At 35.2% G+C, this 16,928-nt stretch overlaps 1 protein-coding gene across 2 annotated transcripts in view; it reads right to left on the bottom strand.

The window, feature by feature from the left end:
• Window positions 1–871: 871 nt before the first annotated feature.
• mrpl23 (mitochondrial ribosomal protein L23) overlaps window positions 872–16,928 on the bottom strand; it is a 117,820-nt gene continuing 101,763 nt past the window's right edge. For both annotated transcript variants that reach the window (XM_039744535.1, XM_039744542.1), the window contains exon 5: window positions 872–1,321. In XM_039744535.1, the coding sequence (XP_039600469.1) occupies window positions 1,157–1,321 (165 nt within the window). In that variant the 3' untranslated portion in view covers window positions 872–1,156. The remainder of the gene's footprint in view (window positions 1,322–16,928) is intronic.

Below are 16,928 nucleotides of genomic sequence, written 5' to 3'. Positions count from 1 at the left end.
CCACTGCCTTACAGTAAATGGTTATTAGAACTACTGAATACCATGAACAGTTTCTCCATTCATAGTGTGATTTTGCTTTTGGGAAAACAGATGCAATATCTATGCAGAGCTTTGCATTTGTAGACTGCTTCTATACTTGACTTTATTCAAAGGTGAATGTGAAAAAACAGGTAAAATGTTGCAAAGCAAGTATGACATTTGAAAACAATACTGTTGAAAACCAACCAAAAAGGTAACTGCACTTGCTCTCTGGCATACTGCCAAAACAAAGCTCATTGATTCAATAAGATTATGTTCATCTTTTAAAATGTCCCTTTTTGAACCAAAATTAAGTCCACCTACCTGTTTTCTGGACTAATTCTACTACAAGCATTTACAGAGTCAGAGTAATAGTATCAAATGTCACATGGAAACTAACCCTAATTGGGTCTCATTTAATACACTGCTTTAAAAGGCCAATTCATATTTGCCAATTAACTTAATCTTCACATCTTTCAGGATGAGCACTCTGAAAAAATCCATGCACACACAAAAGCAACATGCAAAGTAAGTGCACCAAGATTCAAACCTAGAGGTACAAGGTAGAAGAAATAACCGCTCAAAAACAAAATGGTATTCATTTAAAATGGTTAATTTTCTTATAAACAGCCTGATACCCTACTGCTTAAAGTAGAAGCGCCTGTTGAAAAGGAAGCATGCAGAGTTTTATACAGAAATAGTGACTACTGTACACCAGAGAGTAAAGGTAACACTGGAAGAACAGAAACAAAAGACAGTAATCTAGTAAATAAGGCAAATTAATAACCAAAGTTAATGCTAGAAAATTATTAAAAATGGAAGAACAACAAACATAAATACTTATACACAACTGTAATCTTGCAAACTTGCTGTAATTTTATTGACAAAAAAGAATGCTTGATAGATTATTCATAAAAATTGAACAGGTGCCAATGTACTGAAGGTTTATGTACATTTACAGTTATATCTTCACATCTGTAGCTGAATTTCATTTAAATTAAATTCACATAAATCCTAAATGGTATTGCTAAAACTGACAATATTTTTAAGGAGGAAGTTCCTTAACGCACAAAATAATTTTGCATTGTCTTGGGCATAAAATCAATACATAATTACTACTACAAAGACAATCACTTTCTTAAAAACCAAACCAATCTGTGATGCCTCCCCGTCTGGGGTCTGGTTTCTGTCTCTGTCGTTCATCTTCCAAGAACTTATCCTGGATTTCATCCATTGAGCCTGGCTCATGTGCCACATCTTTTGTAGGAAATATATTTGGAAAGAGAAATGTCTGTTGTTTTGCCTTTTGTAAAAGAAAACATGATGCATGTTAAACATTTTAAAAATTTTGGCTTCAAGACTATTAAATCTTATGAGAATTGCATCTTTGTTGCTTTGATTACTAATATAATTTCAATAACAATTATGCCATTATAATTATGACACTAATAACACAAGTGAAAAAGAATTAAAAGGAGATTAAGGGGAAACATAAGTTCATTTAAAACATTAAAAGGATCATTGTCAAGTTAAAAAAAAACAAAAAAAAAAACAGATGAGTATATAAATAAAATTTTCAAAAAAAAAAACAGATGAGTATATAAATAAAATTTTCATACTGTAAGAATAAAACTGTGATAAAGCCATTTAACACTAGAATTACCAGAGCCTTTTTGTTTCTGCAGTTATATTTTTGAATAAAAGCTGTTGTTAAAAAAATATTTATTTGATATTTGGACTTCAGGCTTCATACATTATATAGTTTATGCCTACATTTTGTCATCTACTACTAGAATATAAAAACATTTCTGTTTTAACAATGTGTTTACACAGATTACTGTAGAAACGGAACAGACATGAAATGCGTGTGTTCCAAACGACGATTTATTATTACCACTCTAAAACTCCACTTCACTCCCAGAAAATCAATCAAGGCATGAGCTGAGAGAAGTTTGTGCACGTTCTAAGTCAGTGGGGGGATGGAATAGCCGGCTGCGTGCAGCCTGATTTTATCAGCATATTTAGATGACAAAAGACGCTGATGGAGAGCTGTGAATGATTTTAAGAAGCAATTTAAGGTGGAACGGATTTATGAGTTTTTTCGTAGGCTCTGGTAATTCTAGTGTTAATAAAGTGAAATACTCCATTAAGTCCATACAGCTGAAGTCAGAAGTTGAAGTCGAAGTCAGAAGAGACAGTGAGTTTGATGGTAGGCTTTAACATATATCCACATGTTGACTCTTATAATATTATTATTATTAACAACAACAACCACATTTTTATATAGCGCCTTTCTCATTAGGCTAATTGGCTATCAGAAGCTAACTGTCTAATTGCCTAATGGCTTGACATCAGCTTGGAAAATTCCCGAAAATGTTTAAAGGCACAGTTAACAAAGTGTATGTAAACTTGTGACCCATTAGAATTCTGATATAATGAATACAAAGTGAAACAGTCCATCTTTGAACATTGTTGGAAAAAATTTCCTTTAAGCTACAGAAAGCAGATGTCTTAAACAATATGCCAAAATTCTAGTATGTCAGTACAACATCTTTGGAAGGGTAATAAAGTGAGTTTTTAAGAAATCTCCCTAAGTGTATGTAAATTTCTGACTGCAACTGTATTTATAAAATCCCAAAATATTGTCCAGGATTTTGTTTTGATCGTTACTTAATACTGTGACAAACATCAGACCTTTTGATTTTGTCCTACCCTTGTATATCATATACACATTTTTCTCAGAACTAATTCTATAAAATGAATATGAACCAAGTCTCATAACTGATCTATGAAATGAAAATAAAAGTAGTTAAACACAGCATCCCATCTGAAATTAAAGAAATTAAGGATGTCTACTTTCAGCATATATTGCAGTACAGTTCACTCAGAAAATTAAAATAGGGTGCTTAAATATATGGACTCACTTTTAATCAGTATGCACTCAAGTTAATGAAGTGCCACATTAAATTTCATCTACACATATGATTGGCGCTTTATTACTACAGAAAATAAAGCTTTCGGCAAATAAAAGAAATAGATGCACCATACACCTGGTCAGTATATTTCTTTATAGATACAATGGCTAAAAAATGTTGAATTGTTCATGTAACTGGTCAGGACAAATAATGATACAAGGTATACCAAAAGAAAAATCAATAACTAGTAACTGAAATAAAAATAAAATAAAAATAAAAATTATTTTGAATTACTTTGGTATTATTTCTCCAATTATGCTAATTTCATGAACAGCAGATAACTTGACTCAGTCCTCCAAATTTGACTGCTTTCCTGAGACCAACCGGTTTCCAATCACAATTATTCTTATTTATAAACAAACAAACAGGCAAGCAAATATCCATCCATCAGCCAACCCGCTATATCCTAACTACAGAGTCACGGGGGTCTGCTGGAGCCAATCAAATAAAGTATTTATATTTATTATCAATTTACTGGTGGTTACTCAAGGATTCATTTATGTCTGAGCCATAACTCTTTTCTTCAAGGGGATGTCATTCAAAGATTTCAGTCAGAAATAATTTTTTTCACACATGTTAATAATTATTATTAAAACTGAATACTGTTCTTTGAATTATGTCATTAATTGTATCAATGAAACAGTAAAAAGTTATAACTGAAGAATTTAAAAAAATATGTTTTGAAGAGTCTTTGTTTCTTTAATTACGAAGTGCTTCTACACCTTGTTTGGTTAAGAACTACAAGCTCTTTATATGAAAGTATTTCAAGGCCCAAACCCACTGCTGTGTAATTATATTTAATATTTTCACTTCCTATGGGTAACAGTTCACATTAAATTTAAGATGTCACATACTGTACATGCCCAAGCCTAACTATTGTCCAGGTTTACTGGAAGAAATGAAATTATTTACCCAAAATAAAAAGATCAGCAAATAAATCACAAATCTTTGTAAGATCCAATCTCCAAATTAAAAAAAAAAAAAAAATACATAATAATCCATTGTTTTTGCTGCTCAAGTTAATTTTGCACTCATCTGCATATTGCAGCCTGAATCTCGAATGCTTAGATTTTCTTTTTTGCTGGTATAATTTACAATTTTTTTTTAATATACAAAACTGTTTGGAATGGATGGCCTGCTACTAGTAAAACTTTACACACCCTTTTGTGTTAAAAAGAAATAGGTGGCAACCAAACTTACTTAAAATAAAGACAAAAAAAAATTAAAAACATTATTTCCAAAGAAGTTTAAAAATAAAGTAAAATTGTATCAGAAAGTTTGAGAGATTATTGAAAGCTTAGACAATCACCAGGATCCCAGAGTTCTGGAACAAGGTCCATAATTCACAGTCAGACACTAATAAGACATATTAAAACATTACAACAATCTAGATGAGAACAGGCCATTCAGCCCACCAAAGCTCACCAGTCCTATCCAATGAATTCTCCTAAAATAACATCAAGTAGAGTTTTGAAAGTCCCTAAAGTCCTACTGTCTACACCATTACTTTGTAACTTATTCCAGGTGTTTGTATTTCTCTATGTAAAGAAAAACCTCCTAATATTTGTGTAAAATTTACCCTTAACAAGTTTTCCAAATGTGTCCATGTGTTCTTGATGAACTCATGTTTAAGTCACAGTCTCGATCTGCTGTAGTAATTCCCTTCATAATTTTACACACTTCAGTCATGTCTCTTCTTAATCTCCCTTTGATTAAACTGAAAAGGCTCCGCTCTTTTAATCTTTTCTCATAACTCATAACCCTGGAATCAGCCTAGTCACTCTTCTATGGACATTTTCTAGCGCTTCTATGTCCTTACATGGAGACCAAAACTGCACCCAGGACTCCAGATGAGGCCTCACCAGTGTGTTCTAAAGCTTGAGCAGAACCTCCTGTGACTTGTACTCCACACATCAGGGCGCTATATAACCTGACAGTCTGTTAGCCTCCTTAATGGCTTCTGAACACATGTCTGGAAATTCATAGTGTTGACTTTACTAGACTCCTAAATCCTTCTCATAAAGTGTATTTTCGACCTCCCATTGTGTATTCAAACCTAATATTTTTTTCTTCCTATGTGTAACACTTTACATTTGCTTAAATTAAATTTCATCTACCACATAGGCAATATCTGCCAATTCACCTAGTTTGGTTTCAACTGCAAACTTAACGAACAAGTTACTATCATTCATATCCAAATCATTTATATATATTAAACATAGCAGCAGCCCTACCACTGACCCCTGTGGAATACCACTCTTAATGTCAGACAATTCTGATGGAGCTCCTAGCATCATAACCCCCTGCTCAAAGTTTGTCCTACCAAAGTTAAACCAACAGTTTTAGTCTTAGCATTTCCACCCTACCAAAACAATGAAAATTGTATTATATTATGGTCACTTGACCTAAGTGGTTCAATTACCTCTACACCCTCAATTCTATCCTAATTAATTACAAAATACTAAATCCAGACAGGCTTCACAAGTCCCGTGATGCCCTGTGGGAATCCAGGGTACAGTTACCATCCAGGGGAGCTGCCACCTAGTGTCCTGCACTAGAGCACTAGACTGTGCTATAAATTTGTTTTCTGTATGATTCAAATAATTTTAAACATTTTTATAGTCAAAATCATTGCCCAAGTGCCCAAAAAACCTTGAAATGCCTGAATAAATCATCCACACAGCAGTTAGATCTGTGGTCGCAGCTCAGTTGTGCACAACGATCCCCAAACAGAAACTTTTTTTTTAAAATAAACAATCTTTCTTCCAACTTTGCTCGTACTGTTTTTTTGCTGTTTTTGTTTTCGGTGGTTTTCAGTGGTACCTTTTGCTTATTGCTCATCAAAATTTGAAAAACACTCAGTGGAATTTAACTCATAGTCACCTTCCTATAGAAACTGCAGACACGAAAAAACAATAACAGTTCATATTTGGGACAAAAAGAGAACTTCAAATTTCTGCAGCTCTCGATTGTGGCAAAAAGAAAAGATGTTGCCAGTGAATTTGGAATTTTGCCATCAACACTGTCAACTATCTTGAAAGTCCAAGCAAAAAAAAAAAGAAGAAAAATCTTCGGTTGCAAATGTATATGAACTGCTGCATTTCAGGACGTTGAAAAAGCTGTTTTTATGTTGTTCAGCGATGCTCGTTCAAGACATTTTCCTATAAAAGTGGCCCTCATTCAAGAAAATGTGAGGTTTCTAAACTCTCTTGGGACCTCCCCCCAACTGGACAACGCGCCAAAGAGCGTCCTGAAGTGCGATCACTATGTCTGTGGAAAACTGTTTATATGTTGCCGGGGGAACAGCAGGCTCACAGCTCTGCTGCATCTCTCCACCAAAGCAAAGTCGATGGGTGATGCAAGGAACATTGTAAATGCAGGGAACAGGATTACTTTGTCACTGACCTGGCCACGACCCTGACTAACTGCTGTGTCCGAGTATAGGATAGTGGCAGATCCCGCTACAATAAATAACCCTGCTGTTCCTGATTCAAGCTGAATAAAGCTGGTTTTGCTAATGTTCTGAGACACAGCCTCGTGTTTTGGGGTGTAAAACAGGGCCTTATAGTGCGACCCCAATCCTTTAGGATATGCTTCTGTGGCGCCTCACTGCACTGATGTGAGCCTGCTGTTGCCGTGCCCCAGCAACGAACAATCTTATACAGACGCGGTAATCACGCTTCGGGACGCACTTCAGCATGACATTCCCATTGGGTGGAGAAGAAAAGGATGATTCAGCTTCTGATTGAAAACTGTGCTACTCACAACATGCTTCACGTTGAATTTCTCCCACCCAATTGCAAACCAGTGCTTCAGCCATTGGATTTGGGCATCACTTGCATCCTAAAAGTGTATTATCACAAGGAAAAACTGAGAAAAATTCTTGTCAGCAAAACTTGTAGACAGTAGAAGATTAAAATTAACATAAAAGAAGCTATTGAAATGATTGCAGACACCAGGACGCAAGTTAAAGGAAGCACTATAGCAACAAATACAGAATCTCATTACAACTAAATATTTTTTAGGTCCCTGGAAGTTCGTTGTAATGGAATTTTACCTGTATTTGTAACTCTGACTCTGAAAGAGTCAGTGCTCTACCAGCCATAAACCTCACCGCACGCCACTGCTTCAGCACTGGCAGTAGGAATCGTCAACATACAGCCTGCTGGTGCCAGTGGCCGAGGACCTCGTCTGTGCACCTGCATTACAGGCGTTCATCAAGCGAATGTTTTCACTCAGTGGCTATCTGCACAATGGACATTATTGCAACATGAACAAATCTCTCGAAATGCGTGCTTGTTTAAAGCTTAACAGCAACATGCTTGCACAGACTATTCTTGGTTTGAAACATTTGATCTTGCTGACTATACTCATTATGCCACTTAATCTGTTTGGTCAATCATAGTCATGCTGTGCTTAATGACATTATGAACTGAGAGTGTATTTTGTTGACTGAAACATAACTTGCATTGAAATATGTGTAGGCCAACATTTATGGTCTTGTAACAGGAAAAAAACAAAAAACAAAAATTGTACTAATATTATGTTTAAAAGCTTGTTTTGCTCTTTTTTTTGCACTTCTAATTTTCCTTTATTTTCTTTGCATTGATATTTGTATCTCTTATTATTTGTTTGATACAGTAGCATGCCATTGCAATGCTCTGCTTTTAGTCTTTCCTTCACTCATTTGTGTTTGGAGGATGTTTATTATTATAGAAAAAGGCTTGAAGCCCTCTTGATTTGTGCGTGTGTATGTTTGTTAAACCAATTTATTAGCACATATTCCAGTGCCTTAAAAATGCTACTAATTGTCCATTTTTGTGTTTAGTGAAGAGCAACCAGGTTTATTTCTAATGTAAAAGGTATGTCTTGCTTTCATAAGACTTATGACCTTGAATCATTTAAATCTGAAAATAGAAAGCTGAACCGAGATAAAAAAAGAATGAAATCAAAAGAAGTTAAAAGGAAGTATATCCACACACTGTAATTCTACAGACAAATATACAAAGGAATTTCTGGAAAAAACACCTAGTCCACGTAACTGAAGACTTATATTGGTACAGCTAACGAAATAATGAAAATAGTTTACCCTCATTTGCTAATTTTTTATGATCTGAAAGATTTATTTATTTTTTTTTATTTAAGAAACAAAATAGAACAACAGAGCAAAACCCAATCAAATGAAAATATATCAAGTACAATATTTTCTAAAGGCACTTTGTGAAAATGAACACTCATTAATCACCCAATGAAGAGAAAGAGAAAGAACTGTGTAGTTACAGAGTCTCATCAGAAATCATTCTTTTTATATTATCCTGCAAAAAATAAAACAAAAAGCTTCAGGACATCCTGCAATGGTTAGTTTAGAATGAATGATGATGAGAGCTGATTTTCTCCATTTTGAGATAAAGAGCTCTCTATTGCATTAACAGAAAGTGGGCTGGAATTCTTCCAATTAAGTCTGCATGCAGGTAGTTAAGTAAACAATATTACAATGATATTTTCCATATTCAGAGAATTTCTTAATGTACTCATTGACTGAACAACTAAAATACATTGGTAACATTGCAGTCTGGTATTATTACACAGTTAACTTTGTTTACGAATAAGGCAAAATACAACAGAGCATAAAAAGAGTCCAGCATGCATATTATATGGCCTAAGTGTTAACATGCAAGAAAACTAATTATCTGTTAATTGTGGAAAAGATACTTGCATTAATAGAAAAAAAAAGTGTTAATAAAATTAAAAAACATTCACATTAATCAAGACTAGGCTGTATATAAAATGCAGGCAAACAATTGGATGCACAATGGTTTTATTTGTGGGTTTAGTTTTTGACTCATTTAAGGTGAATAGTGCAAACAATTTTAATGCATCTATTTACTGTGGGCTACTAAATCCACAAAAATATTTTTAGTCAGTTTTAAGAAAAGTCTTCATTACATGTCTGATCATCACACAATGCACCTTCACTCTTGGGTGCCATTATCATGATTCTTGAACTCAGTTATCCCTCTTCTTGAGTAAAGCAACTACAATTAGGTCCATAAATATTTGGACAGAGACAACTTTTTGCTAATTTTGGTTCTGTACATTACCACAATGAATTTTAAATGAAACAACTCAGATACAGTTGAAGTGCAGACTTTCAGCTTTAATTCAGTGGGTTGAAAAAAAAAAGATTGCATAAAAATGTGAGGGAACTAAAGTATTTTTTCAACACAATCCCTTTATTTCAGGGGCTCAAAAGTAATTGGACAAATTAAATGACTGGAAATAAAATGTTCATTTCTAATACTTGGTTGAAAACCCATTGCTGGCAAGGACAGCCTGAAGTCTTGAACTCCTGGACATCACCAGATGCTGGGTTTCCTCCTTTTTAATGCTCTGCCAGGCCTTTGCTGCAGCGGCTTTTAGTTGCCATTTGTTTGTGGGCCTTTCTGTCTGAAGTTTAGTCTTCAACAAGTGAAATGCATGCTCAATTAGGTTAAGATCAGGTGACTGACTTGTCCATTCAAGAATTTTCCACTTCTTTGCTTTAATAAACTTCTGGGTTGCTTTCGCTGTATTTTGGGTCATTGTTCATCTGTATCATGAAATGACGCCCAATCAATTTGACTTCATTTAGCTGGATTTGAGCAGACAGTATGTCTCTGAACACCTCAGAATTCATTCAGCTGCTTCTGTCCTGTGTCACATCATCAATAAACACTAGTGTCCCAGTGCCACTGGCAGCCATGCACGCCCAAGCCATCACACTGCCTCCACCGTGTTTTACAGATTATGTTGTATGCTTTGGATAATGAGTTGTTCCACACCTTCTCCACACTTTTTTTCTTGCCATCATTCTGGTAGAGGTTGATCATGGTTTCATCTGTCCAAAGAATGTTTTTCCAGAACTGTGCTGGCTTTTTTTAGATGTTCTTTAGCAAAGTCCAATCTAGCCTTTCTATTCTTGAGGCTTATGAGTGGCACCCTCTGTATTTACTTTCATGCAGTCTACTCTTTATGGTAGACTTGGATATCGATACGCCTATCCCCTAGAGGGTGTTGTTCACTTGGTTGGCTGTTGTGAAGGAGTTTCTCTTCACCATGGAAATGATTCTGCGATCATCCACCACTGTTGTCTGTGGACGTCCAGGTCTTTTTGCGTTGCTGAGTTCACCAGTGCTTGCTTTCTTTCTCAGGATGTACCAAACTGTAGATTTTGCCACTCGTAATATTGTAGCAATTTCTTGGATGGATTTTTTCTGTTTTTGCAGCTTAAGGATGGCTTCTTTCACCTGCATGGAGAGCTCCTTTGACCGCATGTTGTCTGTTCACAGCAAAATCTTCCACATGCAAGCACCGCACCTCAAATCAACTCCAGGCCACTTATCTGCTTAATTGATAATGACATAACAACGGACTTTCCCACATATGCCCATGAAATACCCTTTGAGTCAATTGTCCAATTACTTTTGAGCCCATGAAATGAAGGGATTGTGTTAAAAAAATGCTTTAGTTGCCTCACATTTTTATGCAATCGTTTTGTTCAACCCACTGAATTAAAGCTGAAAGTCTGCACTTCAAATGCATCAGAGTTGTTTCATTTAAAATTCATTGTGGTAATATACAGAACCAAAATTAGCAAAAAGTTGTCTCTTTCCAAATATTTATGGACCTAACTGTATATGCTTCTTTTGATTATTTTCAAATATTAAATACACAGTTTTTATAAGTAGTGCTATTGCTTATTACCTGCTGGAACATAAGAAACAGCAAGCTCATAATGAACTAACATGCTCATACTTTATTACATAGAGTGGTCAAACAGCTATTTATGGGTCTCTGTATTTCAGAATAGCACCACAATTTTATTGTTTTATTTTTTTGGATGCAAAATAAAGCTGAATATTGCAAACACCTTTACTGCATGTTAGATTATTTATCTACAACTCCTATCAGTCTGGACAAAAAAGTTTAATGTAACATATTGCTTGAAAAGTTGGGGGTAATTATGTCAATTCTAAAATGTAAACCCAAGTTAGGAACTATGTATTTGTTTTGTAGGAGATACCAAGAGCAGTATTCACTGTAGTGTTGATGGCGTTTATCTTTTGACAAAGAGATGAAGTTATCATCATGGTATAAAATGGCTCTTGATGATATTTTATTGGTTATTTTAAGATTCTTCAACACTTCAATAACTTTCAGACATTAATAAAGTAAATAGTAACACCAATAACAAAAAGAATACAAAATTATTTAATAGCATTAATACAAATCATTAGCAGTGGACATCTGGAGAGGCTGTGATTCGTTCATCACAATGTGATGTGTAAAGGTATATGCAAGAATACAAACTTCATGGATGGTGGTAATGTATCATACACCTCATAAGCCAAAACACATTCAGATACAGAACAAAAAACAAAAAAGAAGGTGTGCAGGACTGAGCTGTTTGGAGACAGTTGATCAAGACCATCGACCCTACATAGGATTAGGAAAAGATGAAGAGAAAGAAGATGACGAATCACAGTTAAAACAATAAGTTGGAAGTAAGTCCTGAACTAGTAACCTTGGGGTTTAATGTCAATGTCTTTGCCACCAGACTATACTGTGTGCCTTTCCAGGAATGGATCCTGCCTTACATATAGAGTCATATGAAAAAGTTTGGGAACCCCTCTAAATTCTTTGAATTTTTTTTTCTCATTGGCTGAGTGTTCAAAGTAGCAACTGATTTTTAATATATGACATGCCTTATGGAAACAGTAGTATTTCAGCACTGACATTAAGTTTATTGGATTAACAGAAAATATGCAATATGCATTATAACAAAATTAGTCAGGTGAATAAATTTAGGTACCCCAACAGAGATATGACATCAATACTTAGTTGAGCCTCTAGACGCTGTCCTCCGCCTTTGATGAGTGTCTGGATTCTGGATGGAAGTATTATTGACCATTCTTCCATACAAAATCTCTCCAGTTCAGTTCAATTTGATGGCTGCCAAGCATGGACAGCCTGCTTCAAATCATCCCATAGATTTTCGATGATATTCAAGTCAAGGGACTATGATGGCTATTCTAGAACATCATACTTCTCCCTCTGCATGAATGCCTTTGTAGATTTCAAACTGTGTTTTGGGTCATTGTCTTGTTGGAATACCCAATCCCTGCGTAACTTCAACTTTGTCACTAATGCTTGAATATTATCCTGAAGAATCTGTTGATACTGGGTTGAATTCATTCGACCCTCGACTTGAACAAGGGCCCCAGTCCCTGAACTAGCCCCACAGCATGATGGAACCTCCACCAAATTTGACAGCAGGTAGCAGGTGTTTTTCTTGGAATGCAGTGTTCTTCTTCCGTCATGCAAAGCGATTTTTGTTATGACCAAATAACTCATTTTTGTCTCATCAGTCCAAAGCAGTTTATTCCAAAATGAATCTGGCTTGTCTGAATGAGTATTTGCATACAACAAGCAACTCTGTTTGTGGCATGAGTGCAGAAAGGGCTTCTTTCTCATCACCCTGCCATTCAGATGTTCTTTGTGCAAACTGCACTTAATTGTAGAATGATGTACAGATACACCATCTGCAGCAAGATATTCTTGCAGGTCTATGGAGGTGATCTGTGGGTTGTCTGTAACCATTCTCACAATCCTGTGTGTATGCCGCTCCTGTATTTTTCTTGGCCTGCCAAACCTGGGTTGGTTTAACAGCAACTATGCCTGTGGCCTTCCATTTCCTGATTCCATTCCTTAGAGTTGAAACTGACAGTTTAAACCTCTGAGATAGCTTTTTGTAGCCTTCCCCTAAACCATCATACTGAACAATCTTTATTTTCAGATCTTTTGAGAGTTGCTTTGAGGATCTGACAGACCATGCTGTCTGTCACTCTTCAGAGGAGAGTCAAAGGGAAGCACAACTTGCAACTGACCACCTTAAATACCTTTTCTCATGATTGGACACACTGGTCTATAAAGTTCCAAGGCTTAACGAGCTAATCCAACCAATTTGGTGTTGCAAGTAATCAGTATTGAGCAGTGACATGCATTCAAATCAGCAAAATTACAAGGGGAACCAAATTTTTGCACAACCAGTTTTTCCACATTTGATTAACTTTCATACAACTAAATACTGCTTCACTAAAAATCTTTGTTCGGGAAAACACCCCAGTAATCAGATGTTCCTAGGAAATGAAAGACATACCACTGTTATCTTTTTTGTTGAAAGTAGAGCAAATTATAATGCAGGCTGAGAGGGGTTCCCAAACCTTTTCATATGACTGTAATTCCTCTGATAGAGGTTTTATTCTGGGCTAATTAGAAACCACAGTGACAAAGTCATCTGTATGGAATTCTGAAAGCATTATATGTACGAGGGCAGTTTCATACTGCATGAACCATCATACAACTTTGGTTAAAAGCAATGATAATTCAGATCAAATGCATATACAGTGATCCCTCGCTATATCGCGCATCGACTTTCGCAGCTTCACTCCATCGCGGATTTTATATGTAAGCATATCTAAATATATATCATGGATTTTTTGCTGGTTCGCGGATTTCTGTGGACAATGGGTCTTTTAATTTATGGTACATGCTTTCTCAGTTGGTTTACCCAGTTGATTTCGGATGGCGGAGAAGCTACCCAATCAGAGCACGTATTATGTATTAAATAAAACTCCTCAATGATATTTGATATGCTTTCCGCGCAGTTCTTCGCATAAGCACGAACAGCACTTATTGATTTTTGATTGTTTGCTTTTCTCTCTCTCCCTCTCTCTGACATTCTCTGCTCCTGACTGATGGGGGGTGTGAGCAGAGGGCCTGTTCACACATTGGCCTAGAGGATATGGATGCTCCTCTAAAAAATGCTGAAAGACTACCTTCACATTGCTCCCTTTCTTGCAGCTGCTTTGTAAGGCGTTGCTTCGCATACTTAAAAGCACCTATTGATTTTTGATTGTTTGCTTTTCTCTCTGTGTTGCTCTCTCTGACATTCTCTGCTCCTGAGGTGCCCTTTGAAGAGGAAGATATGTTTGCATTCTTTTAATCATGAGATGGAACGGTCATCTCTGTCTTGTCATGGAGCACAGTTTAAACTTTTGAAAAAGAGACAAATGTTTGTTTGCAGTGTTTTAAAGTCCCAGTCTCTACAACCTCCTGTGTTTCTGTGCAAATATGTGACCCAAGCGTGACAACATAAAAATAACAATATAAACGTATGGTTTTTAACATTCGTGGATTTTCACCTTTCAAGGGGGGTTCTGGAACGCAACCTCCGCGATCAAGGAGGGATCACTGTAATATGTACCTCACAAGATTAACTGTTATGCTGTGCTTCAGTTGTACCAACCAGAGTCCTTCACAACGTAATGAAATGGTTAATTATATTTAAATTCACACAGTTAACTTATTTTATTACTTTCAATTATTATTATAATTCTTGAAAAAGAGTATATTATATTCTAATTATATCAAGATTTTTCACTTAACACAATATGTACACATTTAGTTCCTTCTGTCTAATTTGAGATGTAGAATTTCTTTTGCCCATCTGCAGCTAATTAATGCCCAGTATCCCACCCAAATTTGGAATATGGGTGTTTTCATCAAGAGCAACACATTTTCAACTGATTTACAGCTGATCTCCTGCAACCAATAAAATTAGTGTCCTATACTATGAGGAAACCAAGGCTAAATGAATGTTAAACGGTGTGTATTACTTTTCCTCTGCATTCATTTTATAATATAATGTGCAACTTAAATGACAAGCAATTAGTGTAGACAAATTTTTAACGCATGATTCTACAATTTTGTTATCTAAAAATTGGCAAGTGGAACTGGATCAGTCAAGATAAAAAAAAATCTAAATACATATTGGTGTAACTTCAGTAAATACTGAAGGATGTAGAAATATTGTTGTTATTATTATTCATACTGCAAAGATTAAAAAAATGACAACCGAATCAAAGGTTTTTTTTTTTTTTTTTGCAAAGACTTACCAGAAGTCAATTCAATCTAAATATCACACACTGCTTATGATTAGAAGATATTCATACATACAAAGCAAACTGCTATAAATAGCAGGAATTTGTCTTTGCTCAATAATAATTACATAATTTTCCAACAGTATTTACTGAACATTTCATACATAATATTCTTTGAAAACCTTATATATTATGAATTACTTTTGAAAACACAACACATAACCTAGCAAATGGCTACCAATTTAAATGAAGAACAAAAGATTTAAAAAAATACGGAAACATGACCATGAACAATCTTTTCAGCTAGCCCTTCTGGGTGGCCATTCATTTTCAGTTGTTTGAATCAAATTCATGCTGACAATAGATTTTAAAAGAAAAGAAACCCACAGTTACTTGGCAGACAATAGAAACTTCATATTTCCCTAACCACGTCATTCCAGTAATTATATTTAAGTGCAAAAATATCATGCTCTGTGTTAAATATTTCAAGAAACAAAGTATTAAAAATTAAGTAGTGTCACACAGTTGCAAAAATGATGTACCAAAAATGTGGATAATAAAGTTGAGCAAAGAAAAGATAGCTTCAGTGAAAACTGTTTTGCTGTAAATGCCTTTTAACAAATTAAATCCCTCATGTGTAAAACATATTAGTTTTTACTTACATAAAGTAATCATATGCAAAGTAAATCGATATCAAAGGTACATGGAATGTATTTATAAATTATGGTGACACAGTTTGTTCAAGACCCCTTCTACCACAACTTCTTTAGCACAGAGACAAATATAATCTTCACATATTCCTTTATGTTTTGCTTTAACCGGGGATCTGCCTGGCTGTGTTGCATTTATGCAAACATGGCTCCAAAACATCTGGCAAGTGAATATCGTCTCATTCACCTCTTTTCCTCTAACTGTCAGAAAAAACGTGGAATAATTATCATACCAGTTTATTTACCCACACAGCAGATCTGAGAATGACCAATTAAAATTTTTTTATTACATTTTTTTTCTCTTTCAAAGTGAGAAAGAAGGCTAAAATGTTGACAAAGGTCACCTAAGAGTATAATTCTAGGTTTTAAATCCCTAGATGGTAGGAAAGACTGTGAGATAAATCTAATCTCCCATGAATTTCAAGTATAATTTCTTCTTAAAGCACAGTATCAAATACAGGTTGATGTCTTTGTCAAAAGAAATACTCTGCAGAAGATTATTTTGAAGAGTACGGGAGCATAGCAGAGGAGAGCTGACATTCAGTTTTGAGGCTGTGATCGATGATAGAACGGTAGCCTCAATGTTTCTACTTTTCTCTTATTTGTGGACATAATGAACCGATTCATTAACACCCAACTTGCAGCCAACAGCAGCTGCCAACATTACGTCACAAAGTTTATCTAATCTTTTTCTATATTGCGCATAAATGTGCATGACTGCCAACAAGAAACTAAAAATGAGGTTACTAACAAAATGCTTGAAGTCACGAATGTTGAGGTTCGACTGCATTATTAAATTTAAAAAAAGCATTAAGCTTTAGTTTTCTGTTTATGTGTGCTGATTATTCTGTAAGCATCTATTCATCAATATCATTTGTATAATTGTCTTGAAGAACTGAGATACCAGATGGCTGACATTTTTCCTGACCTCAATAATAATAAAACCTAAGTGTTGTTAGTTGGTCCTGCAACCAAAGCTTAAGTTGGATTTGAATTTCTTGGCACTTTTGTGGACTTCTGTAAAAATCAAGTTTGGAATCTTGGGGCTATTTTTGACAGTAACCTTTCTTTTGAGAAACAGATTAAGTCTGTGGTGAACAGTTGCTTTTTCCAGCTTCGTCCTTTAGCCAAGATTAAGCCTTTTCTATATCCTAGGGATCTTAAGAGAATTACTCTTGCTTTTATTTTTTTCATGGCTTGATTACTGCAATTCATTGTATTCTGGGATCATCAAATTCCTGATA

Source organism: Polypterus senegalus, chromosome 1, assembly GCF_016835505.1.
Source record: "Polypterus senegalus isolate Bchr_013 chromosome 1, ASM1683550v1, whole genome shotgun sequence".
NCBI lineage: Eukaryota > Metazoa > Chordata > Cladistia > Polypteriformes > Polypteridae > Polypterus > Polypterus senegalus.
Note: the sequence above shows the minus strand (reverse complement) of the source record. Positions and strands in the feature narration are given on the sequence as shown.